At 39.5% G+C, this 13,961-nt stretch overlaps 6 protein-coding genes across 8 annotated transcripts; 1 reads left to right on the top strand and 5 right to left on the bottom strand.

Annotated features, from left to right (window-relative positions):
* Positions 1-152: 152 nt before the first annotated feature.
* Ripalpha (RPA-interacting protein alpha) lies at positions 153-1,897 on the bottom strand. The gene is made up of 4 exons (XM_044395087.2): positions 1,801-1,897; positions 1,284-1,480; positions 1,159-1,224; positions 153-1,102 (listed from the first exon to the last, which is right to left on the bottom strand). Exons 2-4 carry the CDS (start codon positions 1,404-1,406, stop codon positions 698-700), a joined length of 594 nt encoding a protein of 197 aa, XP_044251022.1. The 5' UTR covers positions 1,407-1,480; positions 1,801-1,897; the 3' UTR covers positions 153-697.
* A 28-nt stretch (positions 1,898-1,925) lies between these two features.
* RpL7 (ribosomal protein L7) lies at positions 1,926-3,047 on the top strand. The gene is made up of 3 exons (XM_017150236.3): positions 1,926-2,054; positions 2,136-2,434; positions 2,493-3,047. The coding sequence occupies exons 2-3, from the start codon at positions 2,136-2,138 to the stop codon at positions 2,950-2,952; spliced, it is 759 nt and encodes a 252-aa protein (XP_017005725.1). The 5' UTR covers positions 1,926-2,054; the 3' UTR covers positions 2,953-3,047.
* Positions 3,048-3,718: 671 nt separating this feature from the next.
* LOC108063211 (MAPK regulated corepressor interacting protein 2) lies at positions 3,719-5,872 on the bottom strand. The gene is made up of 3 exons (XM_017150239.3): positions 5,736-5,872; positions 4,706-4,976; positions 3,719-4,112 (listed from the first exon to the last, which is right to left on the bottom strand). Exons 1-3 carry the CDS (start codon positions 5,750-5,752, stop codon positions 3,963-3,965), a joined length of 438 nt encoding a protein of 145 aa, XP_017005728.2. The 5' UTR covers positions 5,753-5,872; the 3' UTR covers positions 3,719-3,962.
* A 970-nt stretch (positions 5,873-6,842) lies between these two features.
* Snx17 (sorting nexin 17) lies at positions 6,843-9,025 on the bottom strand. The gene has a single exon (XM_017150284.3). The coding sequence runs from the start codon at positions 8,859-8,861 to the stop codon at positions 7,413-7,415; it is 1,449 nt and encodes a 482-aa protein (XP_017005773.2). The 5' UTR covers positions 8,862-9,025; the 3' UTR covers positions 6,843-7,412.
* A 134-nt stretch (positions 9,026-9,159) lies between these two features.
* On the bottom strand, positions 9,160-12,477 carry LOC108063155 (alpha-N-acetylgalactosaminidase). 3 transcript variants are annotated; one of them, XM_017150145.3, is made up of 7 exons: positions 12,413-12,477; positions 12,229-12,345; positions 11,487-11,644; positions 11,229-11,403; positions 10,673-11,104; positions 10,250-10,612; positions 9,160-9,357 (listed from the first exon to the last, which is right to left on the bottom strand). In XM_017150145.3, the coding sequence occupies exons 3-7, from the start codon at positions 11,636-11,638 to the stop codon at positions 9,238-9,240; spliced, it is 1,242 nt and encodes a 413-aa protein (XP_017005634.2). In that variant the 5' UTR covers positions 11,639-11,644; positions 12,229-12,345; positions 12,413-12,477; the 3' UTR covers positions 9,160-9,237. The 3 variants fall into 3 exon arrangements, with proteins under 3 accessions (XP_017005634.2, XP_070072435.1, XP_070072423.1); XM_070216334.1 differs by lacking the exons at positions 12,229-12,345; positions 12,413-12,477 and adding an exon at positions 12,136-12,222; XM_070216322.1 differs by lacking the exons at positions 12,229-12,345; positions 12,413-12,477 and adding an exon at positions 12,025-12,147.
* Positions 12,478-12,800: 323 nt separating this feature from the next.
* Positions 12,801-13,607, bottom strand: LOC108063163 (uncharacterized). Its single transcript, XM_017150157.3, has 2 exons — positions 13,164-13,607; positions 12,801-13,053 (listed from the first exon to the last, which is right to left on the bottom strand). The coding sequence occupies exons 1-2, from the start codon at positions 13,540-13,542 to the stop codon at positions 12,881-12,883; spliced, it is 552 nt and encodes a 183-aa protein (XP_017005646.2). The 5' UTR covers positions 13,543-13,607; the 3' UTR covers positions 12,801-12,880.
* Positions 13,608-13,961: the final 354 nt, after the last annotated feature.

The raw sequence follows: 13,961 nt of genomic DNA, 5'->3' as shown, positions 1-13,961 counted from the left end.
GGGAGTGGGAGGCTAGCCACTGATATCAACGACCCATATATTTCACTAAAACGCCTAAAGAACAAAAGTTGTAATCAATTAGTTATCATGTATGTTTGATTATTTGAAATGTACGCATAAATTTTAACATAATTTAGTTGGAAGATTGTACATCTGTGTCACTCCAAAATATATTTTCATACAGCCTTGTTCTAGCTATTACTTTAAAAAAATCTGTTTTACAATTTTTTGGCAATATTGAATGCACTAACATTAATACTATGATGTGTGATGATGAAAATTGTTAATCGGAAGAGGCCTTATAATTTCAAATTAAATTTATTCTTAGATATAGCTCTTTTTGTAAGATTTTCTTCAATGAAAAAGAATGTGTGATAATAACAATGAATGACTGAATGATAATAATATAAGACTGTTTTTAAGCTTGAATTTCTATTAGAGCAACAAATATAAAAGAGGTTACATAAGATTTATCGTATATGTGTATAATAATTTTTGTAATTTCCTATTGGGAAAGATTCCAAATTAAATGAGAACGGATCTGTGTGGGTCACTGGAAACTGATAAGCGTAAAAACTGCCTAATTTATATCCGAAGAACAAAAATAGCTTTGCTTACTTTACTAACAAAATGAGTTAACATTAAAGATCGTATACTATAGCACGCCAGCGACTGGAAAACAAGGTCCAGGGACTAACTAAACGGAGGAAAAGTAGTCGCAGCTGCCGCACATGTTGTACAGGTGTCCCGAAGAGGGTTCGATGAAGAATCGCAGGGCCTGAGTGCAATTTAGCTCGTGGCTGGCGATTTGCTGCTGTAGAAGTACCTGCAACTGTTCCACATTGGCAGAGTGCTCAAACTGGATGCCACACTCGCAGATGAAGGAGCCCTTGTGGCGTCTTAGGGTTTTAATCTGGCAAACTGGACACAGGACATCCTTGGGCTTCTCATCCGCCTCTGCGTACAGAGTTTCCAGATTCTGCTCGCCCAGAGCATACCACTCGTTCACATCGGAGAGCAGCTCCTCCAGGATGAGCTCCTCTAGCTCCACATCCTTTTCCAATTCGCTCAGTTCCAAACGAAGGATTTCCCTGAGTTCGGACTGGAAAAAACGGAGGGTTATCTATGGGTAAGACTTTGGTAATCCCTTTTTCCTACCAGTTGTATTTCCCTATTGGCATCCGTGCATTTATGGCGGGTCTCGATAATGCGCTTGCGGTACTTCTGTGGGGTTTATAATAGATTTGATAAGGGGTTTTCAAAGGGAGTACTATTGTTATTACCTCTCGCAGCATTTCACGAAGTTTGGGCATCTGCATTCCCATTCGCTGCCTTTTGGCCACATCTTGGGCATGTCGCTTCTGCTCAACGGAGGTGTGATAAACGGGGTTTTGTGTGGAGTTCATATCGGTGATTTATTTTAGTTAAATGCGTTTGTTTTTGACTGGTAATGTCAGTATCGTCAATGCATCCAAATAACCTGAAATACATGGAATATTTTACAAATTAGAGCCTGCATTTTCATGTATATAAACTATGGATAGTTGATTTGAAAACTAGGACTCAATTAATAGTTTCATATTGTAAACAGCACACTTGGTTCATTGGAAATTGGTAAAATTACAAACATTTTTACAGTTGCAATTCATCTTCAACGGAGATGAACCCTGAAATTGCTTATATCCGAAATGAAATCGGCTGTGGCAACGCAATACAAAAACCAGGCCATATTAAGTACCCCCTCAACCCACTCAAGACACTATTATTATTATAGACAATCCAGAATAATTAAAAACCTACCTCAATTCCAGAAATTCCCAAAATTCCGCGCAATCTCCTGTTGCTCCGCCAGAGATGGTTCCCCTTCGATAACACCCAACCGCCCAGCCAGTGTGACCGCTTGGCCGATAGGCCGCGTGTCACGCTCTCCCGCAACTCGCAACACTGAACGCAGGGTTGCACCGAGCCGATTTGACAGCTCGTCCATGGCGTATACCACGTTTCCGGTCTTTCTTTCCCTTTCTTTTACCAGCGTGTGCAGTGACTAGTAAAAGGTTAGTGCGATATTTTCAATAAAAATACCCCCAAACTTGAGAGGAAACCACTCAAATGGAACATACTTGTGCCCCCCACAGATGCCTGCTCCGGTTGCCAAGAAGCCAGCAGCGAAAAAGCTGCCCGCTGTGCCGGAATCCAAGCTGAAGTTCAGCAAGAAACAAATCTCGAAGCGAGTTGCCGAGTCGAAGCGCCGCCTGAAGAAGGCCGCCGTGATTGCCCTGCGCAAGAAGGAGAATCTGGTGCGCGCCGAGAAGTACCAGAATGAGTACATCAAGGCCGATCAGCGCGAGATCAAGCTGCGCCGCCTGGCCAAGAAGCGCAACCAGTTCTACGTGCCCGCCGAGGCCAAGTTGGCCTTTGTTGTCCGTATCCGCGGGTGAGTCAAGGCCACGCCAATCCCCTCCAGCTTCTGCTATAATTCGTATCTCCCACAGTATCAACAAGGTGGCCCCGAAGGTCCGTAAGGTGCTGCAGCTGTTCCGCCTGCGGCAGATCAACAACGGTGTGTTCATCAAGCTGAACAAGGCCACCATCAACATGCTGCGCATCGCCGAGCCCTACATCACCTGGGGCTACCCCAACCTCAAGTCCGTGCGGGAGCTGATCTACAAGCGCGGCTTTGTGAAGCACAGCCGCCAGCGTGTGCCCATCACCGACAACTTCGTCATCGAGCGGAAGCTGCGACAGGCGCACAAGATCCAGTGCGTCGAGGATCTCGTCCACGAGATCTTCACCGTCGGCCCCAACTTCAAGTACGCCTCCAACTTCCTGTGGCCCTTCAAGCTCAACACGCCCACCGGCGGCTGGCGCAAGAAGGCCAACCATTATGTGAACGGCGGAGATTTCGGCAACCGCGAGGACCAGATCAACCGTCTGCTGCGCAAGATGGTCTAAGGGATCCGCGCGATCCATGTGCTGAATCAACAACGACAACAGCAGCGGTACGATGTAAGCAGTGAGAGAAAATAAAAGTTACTTTTATAAACCCACGCAATTGCCGTTCAGTACAAAAACGCAGTGTTTTCGCTTCGAGAAGGTGATATTTCTGATTTTTTTAGTGAAAAAATCCTGTTATTAGTAGGATTATGTTCTAGAGAGCCGAACTAATCAGATGAATTTATAAGGTTTCCTATCTGGCAAATTTCTAATTAAAATTCTGCATTACTGAAGCACTTTTCACAATACTAAACCAAAAAAATAATACTTACCATTCTAAATTTGCAAAATAACTTTAAAAACAACTTCTGTATTTTTGCTTTGAATGTCTAGAAAAAAATGAAAGCGTATCCATTTCGCAGTACGGATTTTACGTTGATTAACAATCCATTATTAGTAAACATAGTATCTAATCGGAAGAATTTGACTAATTTTCACTGGTTTTTCAAAGAATTTGCCCATCACAGATTTTTAATATTCTGTAAATCTGGAGTTGGATTTAAGTAGACATCAGTAAATTATATCTCTTCTATACTTTTTGCCATACCAATCTCCAAAATAATTATGCAGCTATAAAATTCCCTTAAATGAATACACAGGACTGTTTTCAATTTGTCTACGATCTAGATTGTTTATTGTTGTTCTGGTCAAATTTTAAGCGCGCTTAATGCACAACACTTAAATGCAGATAGCATGCTAGATTCAGGGTGCCATTGGGGTAAAATCGTTAGCCAATCGTCGCTTTATTGAATACAATATTTGCCTTTCAGCTGGCAGTGGATTTTAATAAATTTTTACACACAATATAAGTCCAAAGCAGGTCGCAAACAAACACATAAATGTAAATTCCAATCGCATGGAAACTAGTCAATAATCGGGGGGAGGAGCTGGCACCCCTTTAAATGTATAATTTAATTAATTGTTACCACATGAAGCACATGCCGTTGTCCGCTGTAAGATTCCCGTTTCTACTGGTGTCCCCCAGCCTGCGTGGTGGTCACGTGAATGTTCTGCACCAGCCGCTGGCCCCAGTACTCCTCCAGATCGAATGGCTTGAAGTTTTTCAGCTGATTATCAGATTCGTTGCAGTAGAGCACAGGTGGGCTCTGTTCATAGACCTGCAACGAAAGCAAAGCATGAAGAGCAACCGACAATTTCAGCCAGGACCCGAAATCCTCAAAGGTTTTATTTCCAAACGAGTGTGTCGAGAATTCGAAATTATTTTTTAAAATATATAGATAGTAGGTCTGCCGAGATTATTAAAATTATGAGCTAAAAAGCTACTTTCTAGCGAAATAAAATGGTCTTCTCAATAGAAGTTTTCTGAAGATTTTTCAAATGGAGGTTAAATATGTAAACTCCTTTAAAATAATAATAATACCTTTACAAAATTTTAATCTCTTTAAAAAACCAAGAGTACTATGAGGTAAGAATAGAGTGTGGCAAACTCTTAGTCACCTTTATGAGTTATTTTAAGCTTAATTTTTGATCAAGTGAACATACCTTATCAAAAGAATGATCTATTGATCAGAAATGTATTGCAACTCTGATTTAAATTTTATATCCCTTCCCTTTTCTCGAAAAAACTATCGAAATTGGAAATGAGAATAACGACTGACTCATTGTCTACGGTTCCCATTTTTCAAAGGGCAAAAAGCGAAGCACGGTGACAAGTGGGTGGTCATCTGGTTCCGAGTAACGGCGACCTTACCTTATTCCATGCCTCCCGGATATATCGGATCAGCTCGTCGTGCTGCGAGATGGGCAGGCTCTGTGGTTGTTGTTGTTGTTGTCCGGCGGCTGTCGCATAGAGAGCATTGCTGTTGTTGTGCGCACCGACGGACGGAGAGCTTCCGGCGCTGTGATTGTTGTAGCCCGGAGAATTCGACGCCCCCGCAACCGAATTGTTGTTGTGGTGATGATGGTAGCTGTGCGACGGATTGTGTCCGCTGTTCTGGCGCCTTATATTGTAGGGATACCGTCTATAAGAGAAGATTACATGAAATATTTTAAATATATCAAGACACTGAAATTCCTTTTTTTTTTTTTTTTTAGTGTAACTCATATAATTTACATTAATCAGCCAACTTAATGGCTATAAAACGTATAGTACAAATAGGAACAAATAACTTGAATACATAACAGGATGGCGAGTAACAAATCTTATAACTTATAATAGAAAACTAAAACAACAATACAAAAAACGCATTACTGCTTCAGGACTCGTGAGACATGACATGACATGAAATCCCTAGCGATTTTAAATCTCTTTATAAATGTGTCCAAAAGTATGCTATAATATATTTTTAGTCGCGAAGTCCTAGTGATTAAATCAAAAAGATAGTGGCCCATTTTTCACTGCATACTAAAAAGAGATTTCAAATCTGAGGAGATTTTAATGATTTAGGGATTTTTAGTACAAAACCACAACAGCCTTGATAAAACCAATATGGATTCCAAGATATTAACATTCTAAATGTAGAACACACTGATTGCAACTAACATAAATAAGGTCATACCCGTTTTGTTGTTAAATATTTTGAAACGATTAATACAGCTTTTCTTATAATAAAATTGAAGTAACGGGTATTAAGAGGAAGATCGGACATACAGACGTGCCATGTATATACCCGTGGATGTGCGTATGTGTGTAAACACAGCCTTTTGTCGTTGACGCACACAGGCTCATTTCGGGCAAAAGTTCCGCTTCTCGGTCCCATGCTGCAATCCCGTTACCTTACCCGTTATTGCGATCCATATTGCCGGGTCCTTGTGTAAAATAAAGCCCTCCAAGTGGTCTTGTTTATCGTCGAAAAGTTATTTATATTCCGTACGAATCTTTTCTCTTTAGCAGCAGTGTGACCGCAGCTGGGTTGGTTTAAATATACCAAAAAATATACTAAAGCACCGGGTTTTCGAATCGAAAGGAATACCCTTTTTGTTTTTAAACAATCTTAATTAATTTTTTTTGTTGTATTCAAATTAAAAAAAATATTTTTATACCCTTGTAGAGGGTATTATAATTTCAGTCAGATGTTTGCAACGCAGTGAAGGAGACGTTTCCGACCACATAAAGTATATATATTCTTGATCAGCACCAATAGCCGAGTCTATCTAGCCATGTCCGTCTGTCCGTCTGTCCGTCTGTCCGTCGGTCCGTCTGTCCGTCTGTCCGTCTGTCCGTTTCTATGCGAACTAGTCTCTCAGTTTTAAAGCTATCGCGATGAAACTTTCCCGAAAGTCTTCTTTCTATTGCAGGTAGTACATATGTCGAAGCGAGCCGGATCTGACCACTATATCTTAAGGCTTCCATAGAAATATTCAAACATATATAAGAAAATTCTTGTTAATTTGTAGGAAGTAGGCGTTTTAATTCTTGACTACTTAAAAACAAAATTCAAAAATAGGAACACTGAATCTGGAATCCCTGGAACTGCACCGAGTGAGTATTACTTTATCTGCAAGGGTATATAAGCTTCGGCTGGCCGAAGGTAGCTTCCTTTCTTGTTATAAAATTACTTGCTTGTACTTTTCATATATTTTCTTGAAATTTGAAAACATAAACACGTTGTTTTTAGCAAAATAGTTTAGAATTGATTTATAAAAATTGTGGTAAAATTGTTAGTTTTATATTCAACGGTTTTTTAAGTATACCAAAGCTAATCTTTAGTATTAAAAAAAAAAAAAAAATAGTTAAAATCGTTTATTAGGCCAATGAATATTACTAAATAATTTTTCTTAATATATATCCAAAAACGAGTTAAACTAGGAAAACCCAAAACAAGTTTACCATAAAAGCTTTTCGTTTCTTTTGTTTATATTCCTAAAAAGTTTTTTTAAGACGTTAGTCAAACGCTGTCGTCATTTATTTGGAAGTGATTCAACAGATTAGGGAATGTACATACATATTTTTTTCCGTAAAATCCAGTTGGATCCATTTCATTCGTCATAGTTATCAGTACATTTATTTTTATAAAATGCATAACATATTCTCTTCTCATCTATCTCTAAAATAAAGAAAGTTTCACGTACATATATTACAATACAGGAAATGATAAGAAAAAGAGATAAAATGCGTCGTCGAATATTAATTTACAGATCATTTACAATAATTCAACATGTAGATATAAGTAATGAAGGTAAAACGGGCCATTCATCTTGAGCATTCATTTCTTTACACCACAATTCAGCGCTTTCATCCAATAAACAGATAATACGCCTTAAACCTTAATTTAGACTTCGTAACATTTGCAAGTAGCAGAGAGAATAAAGTCTTTGTATTACACACATATAAAATTGTCAACCTTAGTCAAAAGAGTTGAGCTGCCTGTGTGGGATTTAAACTAGTTTGGCGGCTCTTTCCTTGCAAAAGAGCACTCGTTTTGGCAACTCACGGCAAGCACTGCGCATTAGCACATTCATAGATCATCATCCCCGATGCCTTCGAACGCCTCGTTGGCCACCCTTGCTCCATTGTCCACTACGTCGTTGCGGAAGAAAACGGCTCCAAACGTACGAGAGGTGGTCAACCTGGGCTTGGATTTAGGAGCCGAGTTCTCGGACAGAAACCTAACTGGCGGCGTTGTGGGCGCCGTGGACGTGGAGCACGAGGAAGATGCCCACGTTGACGTGGAGCACGTTGAGCTGGGCGTCGATGAGGCGGAGGTCACTGCCGTCTGCTCGTCGTCACTGCCGGGATGCGCCTTCTCACCTCCTCTCTGTAACAGCTCGTCGACCATTGCCTGCAGGCACACGGACATCAGCATGGCCTGCTCGCTGTTGATGGTTATCCAGCGCAGCGTCTGCTTGCCAATGAGATACTCGAAGGCCAGCTGAAGGTGCGAGGGCTGCAGACGCGACTCCAATGTATTGTGAGTGACGCTGACGCGCCAGGACCGCATCCTGGTCACCCGGAACTTGGTCTCGTAGATCTTGGCGCCACGCGCCGTGCGCAGGGCCAACTCCTTGTTGCCAATGCTGATTAGCGCCAGGGTATTCGCCTCCGGATAGTCCACCTGTGCCTCGTCGAACTGCAGGCAGTTGTAGGAGGGCAGCTGACGCACCAGCTCCATGTACTCTCGCGCTCTTCCCTGCATCTGCAGGCTGCTCAGTTGGCGACCCTCGCCGGGCGAACAGATGACCACCCACTCGCGGTGAACATCCGCCACGGTTTGGCTATACAGCAGATTCAGGGCCACCTTGTTCCCGGTGAGCTTGGCATCTCTACTCGAGTCCCAGTAGCAGGTACGAAGCAGCAGATCGCAGGGCTGGACGCGCAGACGCGTTATGTACGGCGATTCGAAGTCCATGAGGCGACGCACCAGATGCAGTTCATCGGATTTCCGCGGGCGCCGCACTAGGAACAGGCAGAAGAAGCGCACCAGCTCCTCGGGCAGCTGGAGATCCCGGCAGACGCTTTTCAGCAGGGCACTGGCGTTCTGCTGCACCGAGCAGCTGACCAGGATGCGTTCGCTGGCGGGATTCGTGTAGACCTGCACCTCCAGCGGCTGCTCCTCGCAATCGCTGGTTACCTGACCCTCGGCCAGCGCCGTATCCAGTTGGGCCCGCTGCAGAAAGTGCTGCAGATGGGCGGATCTGGCCAGGCGGTTGTCCTGACCCACCGCCTGCAGGTACTGCTCCAGGGAGCTGCGACGCGCCTCCAGTTGGCCGCTGGTGAGCGGCAGGAGGCGCTTCGGGGGGAAGGGCGGCAGGGGAACGCCCACACAGTGCCTGCGCAGTGATTCGTTCAGGGAGTGCAGCTGTTTGTAGCGCAGGACGCAGTGGCGGCTGCCGTTGATGTGTATGTTGTATGCCGTGTAGGTGGGCGAGGAGCCCAGCTCCTGGGTGTCCGGTATGGAAAAGTGCATCCTTCTGTTGTGCCTCGGCGCCCGGCCAGCGGATCACACCTGCATTGCTCAGCTGCTCCTCTGCCAAGCGCAGCAATTGCTCTCAATTCAATTAATTCAGCTTCAATTGTTCACTTCTTTTCTTTTTTTGGCCAGCACCGAGTGTGACCGTACTCGCATGCAGGCAAAATACTAAAGCGATATGGTCCGGTTTTCAAATTCGTAGACCGTAATAATTGAAAATGGCGACTGTAACTGAATGTTAAAATGCAGACTGTTAAAAAGGGAATTTTTTAAAAATTAAAGCTAAACAAACACGTAGGGGTGGATTAAAATTTATTGACAAATTAGTATCAATTTAAAGTTAATTTAAGGCAATCTCATTTAACAAACGGTTTTACAAGTCAACTGGGTACTGAACTTCTCCCTTCAGCATAACCACGCCAGAGGGGTTTACTTTGACTTTGATTTTGGTGTTGGGATATAAAACACCATAGTCAACATTTTCGTAGAGGTCCTGAATAAGAATAGAAAAGAAATTATATATTTGAAGCACAGTTTTCAGAGAATCATATTAAAAACCAGCGTTTGAAAAGCTACGCTACTCTCGTAGTATTTTGTTTTGCTATTGCTATCGCTCTCTTTTTGACTAGAGCCGTAGCAGAGCCATAGCAAAATAACGAGAAAGTTTGTGCTCTGCTCTGCTCGTAGTTTTGTCGCTTCAGAAACTGTAGCAATAGCGGTAGCAGAAAATCAAGTCCTGTGCTCTGTGTAGCAGTAACGGTAGCAAAAAATTGATAGCGAGATGAGAGCCGAGCACTTGCTTTTTTTTCATGTGCTACGACTCTCGCTTGTGTTAGTTTTCTTATTTTCTGCACCTTTCTTATGCAGCGTTTTCTTTTTAATTGTCGCTTTGCCAGAATGAGAAAGAAAATATTTTCTGTCAGAATAAAGTGGTTTAAAATAATAAAATAAATAATAGTATTTTATTCAAAAACTAAAAATCAATAAAAAACGAATATTATATATAATATAATATAATATATTGATTTTTAGTTTTTGAATAAAATACTATTATTTTTTTTATTATTTTAAACCACTTTATTCTGACAGAAGCAAGCGAGAGTCGTAGCACATGAAAAAAGCAAGTGCTCTGCTCTCATCTCGCTATCAATTTTTTGCTACCGTTACTGCTACACAGAGCACAGGACTTGATTTTCTGCTACCGCTATTGCTACAGTTTCTGAAGCGACAAAACTACGAGCAGAGCAGAGCACAAACTTTCTCGTTATTTTGCTATGGCTCTGCTACGGCTCTCGTCAAAAAGAGAGCGATAGCAATAGCATAGCAATATTTGTATTCATCTCGCTACTACGGAGTAGTAATTGCAAACACTGTTAAAAACATACCTCTACTCTGTACCCAGAGAAATTGATAAGTCCCAACTCTTTTAAAGTAACTGATATATCTGAAGGAGTTCCATCCGTTCTTCTATTAACAAAGGCGATTGCGTAGGAGTAAAAGTTTTGGTAGAGTGGGCCAATGGGTCTGGACCATATCTCAATTCCCTTGTGCTTATAAATTCGTCTTCCCTGTATTCCAAGTGGATCTTGATCCACAGCGATTATTTTCCTATTTTGTAAGATATGCTTAAATTGCGGACGAATCGTTCTTAAATCCACTGACATCAAAAGTGGAGCAGCCAAAATTGACCAAATTGCGAATTGTGTTTTTGCCTGCTCATAACTTAGTCCAAAGTTTCCAATAATCAACTGTAATTCAAAAGAAAAAGTCAGACAGGTGAACTCTTTCTTTCAAAAAGACAAACCTACCATGTCTGGATCGTTCCAATGCCCAGGTCCCGCATTTGGAGCTATTAAATCCTGATTATTGCCATAATAATCGATTATGTTTTCAACAGACGCCCAAGAGTCCTGGATGTCATCATAATTTCTCCAAAGGTTGCAATGTGTTTGGATTGCTGAATAGTTTGGCTGTATTCCAGCATAAATCTGATACACCGGCCAGCTACACGAATACACCATCGATTTGCCTGTACTGTTTAAAAGCCTTCCAAATGTCGAGTATCCCAGATCCATGTCTAAAGGTAGCGCATAGCAGCCATCTATTTTTACATAATCCACATTCCACTCTGCAAATAGAAGTGCATCCTTCTCTTCGTGTCCTATAATACCAGGATAACCCGCACAAGTATAATTCCCGTAGTCCTCGTATATTCCAAATTTGAGGCCTCTGGAATGAATCTATTGAAAGAATGTTCAAAATCTTCAGATTCTATAAATCTTTCACCACGGTCAAAATTATTATTCAAGATTTGTGGGATCTTAAAATCAAAATCAATCAATAATATTACATTTAAATACTCACATAGTCAGATAAAGCTTTGATTCCATTGGGAAACCGTTTGCGGTCGGCTACCAATTTTCCATCATGACCGCGGTGCTTTTCTAACCAGCAATCATCAATATTTATATATTCGTAGCCCACAGATGCATATCCATCAGCCACGACAATATCGGTCATAGTTTGAAATAACTGTTCACTAAATTATAAAAATAAATAAAATTTAAAAAACAAGAAACCTTTCTGGATTATATATTTAAGTAAATAAAGTTATTGATTTACCTTATGCAATTATCTGGATCGTTTACGCAGTCTGTATTACATCGAAATCTTTCCCATGAAAGCCATCCCATTGGGGGAGTTTTAGCGAGACCATTGTCGAGGCAGTTACACAAAGTGCTACTCAGTAAAATGATCCCAACAATATATAACATGGTTCTCTGAAAGTACGTTTTTTAAAATCTATTAAATAACAAATCGATCGATATCTTAATTAAACATATTATTAATTTTTAAAAATGTATTTTTTAAAATTCAGCAATCAAATGTATTATTAAGAAAACCTAAAAAAAATAAAAACCACGACTGTCTGGCAACGCCGTGTAAGCCAGGCTCACGGGACGGGTTCGTTGAACAATGGGCAAAATTCAAGAGAGAAAAAAGAGAAAAAGGTCTGGGTCAGTAGAAGAGCAGAGCTGAGACTCTAAATGAGTATCGATATTGTTCTCACTCTGATGTACAAGATATAATAACAACAAAGAAAGACAACATAATAACAAAAGAGTTATGTATTAATTCACATCATGGTGTTAAAAATTACCAAATGCACACAGCTACAAGCACTCAAGCTGCTTTTCAACATTAATAAAAATATTAAAATCTAATTAATCTTTTAATCTTGGATAAATTGAAGTTATATTCGTATACGCACTCTTTGCAAAGTTTAATTTTGGTCAATTTTATCCGCACATACACTTGAAAGAAAAAATAAACTAGTTTGTGAAGAGCAATGTGTGGTACATACCAATGATTTCTATTTGTATATTTGCAGCGCAATTAAGTAATTGAGTTTTCCGCATTTGATCCGGTTTCCCAAAGCTAATAAGACCTTATGGTGGATTTTCCGATTGCTGCCTAAATCCTATAATTTTAGATCTGTGTTTATTTACTATTTAAATGATTTAATTTAGTTTTTATAATTTATTTACACAAAATTTAGTATTTTATTCCATAATCAAATGTTTTAAAATCATTTTGGTTAGCTTGGATTTTTTTCTTAAGAATACAAATGTGGCAGGTGCACACAACAAGAACTTAGATACATAAATATGTATACGGGTACATATTTACATAAACTTTTGTTAAAAACCTGTTGTTATTATGGGAGTGAAGTGATTTCAGTAAGGGGGCGGTCACGATGTTTGAAGATGTGTGCAAATAGAGTGCTCATTCATTACGATTATTTCTTTAAGACAACATTAATCGGTAAAAATTTTGTTTTTAACCTTTTTACTAAAATATTTTTAATTAAACTAAAAATAAAAATTATCATTTTGGAAACATTCGTTAATTTTTCACAAAAATACGAATCAAATATTATTTTTTTTAATTAAAAACTTTTTATTATAATCTTAAGATAATTATTCTAGTTTGTACAGAATTTAAAACATAGTTAGCTAATAACCATCGATAAGCTTTATCATATTCCTGTCTCGAATAAATTGACATTTCTGCTCAAATTGTTGTAGCGATTCCTCCAGCTTTATATACTCGTTATTTATCATTTTATTGTTCTTACGGATTTGATTCATGAATTTATCCATGACGGAAGTGTCTTCCTCTGGAAGTACTTTAAAATAAAGGTACGTATTTTTAGTATGCAACATTTTTTTTTATTATTATATTTAAATAAATATTTATTATATTATATTATTTATATATTTATTTAAATATACTTACCTTCCTGGCTTTGTTGCATTATTGGAGCCGTTCCCGTCGAGATTGTGGATAGGTTCGAACGACCAATTTTTTCACCGCTTTCTACAAACTGGGCGATGACATTACGGAATTTCTCGGGAATCAGAAAAAGTCGATCAACGTTGCCCTTCTTGTAACACAGATAAGCACTCTTCATTTGAAACCATTTTCTCCGGATTTGAGTGGGAGACTTATTTGGAAAACCTCGCTTTTTCATCTGGTTGGCGATTTGGATGAATGTGTATTGGGTGGTGCTCGTGGACAAGGCTCCTTGACAGTTGTTAACTTCCTTTATCAAGTCGAGCATACACTCGATTTCAGCCGATATCCAAAAGTTTCTCTTGAGTTTTTCCGACTTCATTTTAATTAAGTTTTAATTTGTTTCTTTTTTGTTGTTGTTCTTTTAAAAAATGTGACCGAATCCTGAGAACCTTAATATACATGAAGCGATAGAACTATAAACTTGGCGGGATTTCCCGCTAAATAGCTAGACATTAAAAAATATACAACAAACCTTAATAATAATTATCAATTTGATATTCTTAAATAAATATTTTATTTTACTAATTGCTTTTATAGACAAACTAAATTAAAAAAAAAAACTCAATTTAAAAATTTAAAAAAAAATGTATTAAGTTTTTTAGATGATCTAGTTGCTATTAAAAATTTAAGAATTATAACTTTAGAAATTAAAAACTCCCATATCGGGGGGTACAAAGAAATATCTTTTAATCAAATTTATATTCTTATGCACATGATGTACGGTACATCAACACGAAT

This window comes from Drosophila takahashii, chromosome 2L (assembly GCF_030179915.1).
Source record: "Drosophila takahashii strain IR98-3 E-12201 chromosome 2L, DtakHiC1v2, whole genome shotgun sequence".
Taxonomy (NCBI): domain Eukaryota; kingdom Metazoa; phylum Arthropoda; class Insecta; order Diptera; family Drosophilidae; genus Drosophila; species Drosophila takahashii.
This window is presented reverse-complemented; position numbering and strand designations above follow the sequence as displayed.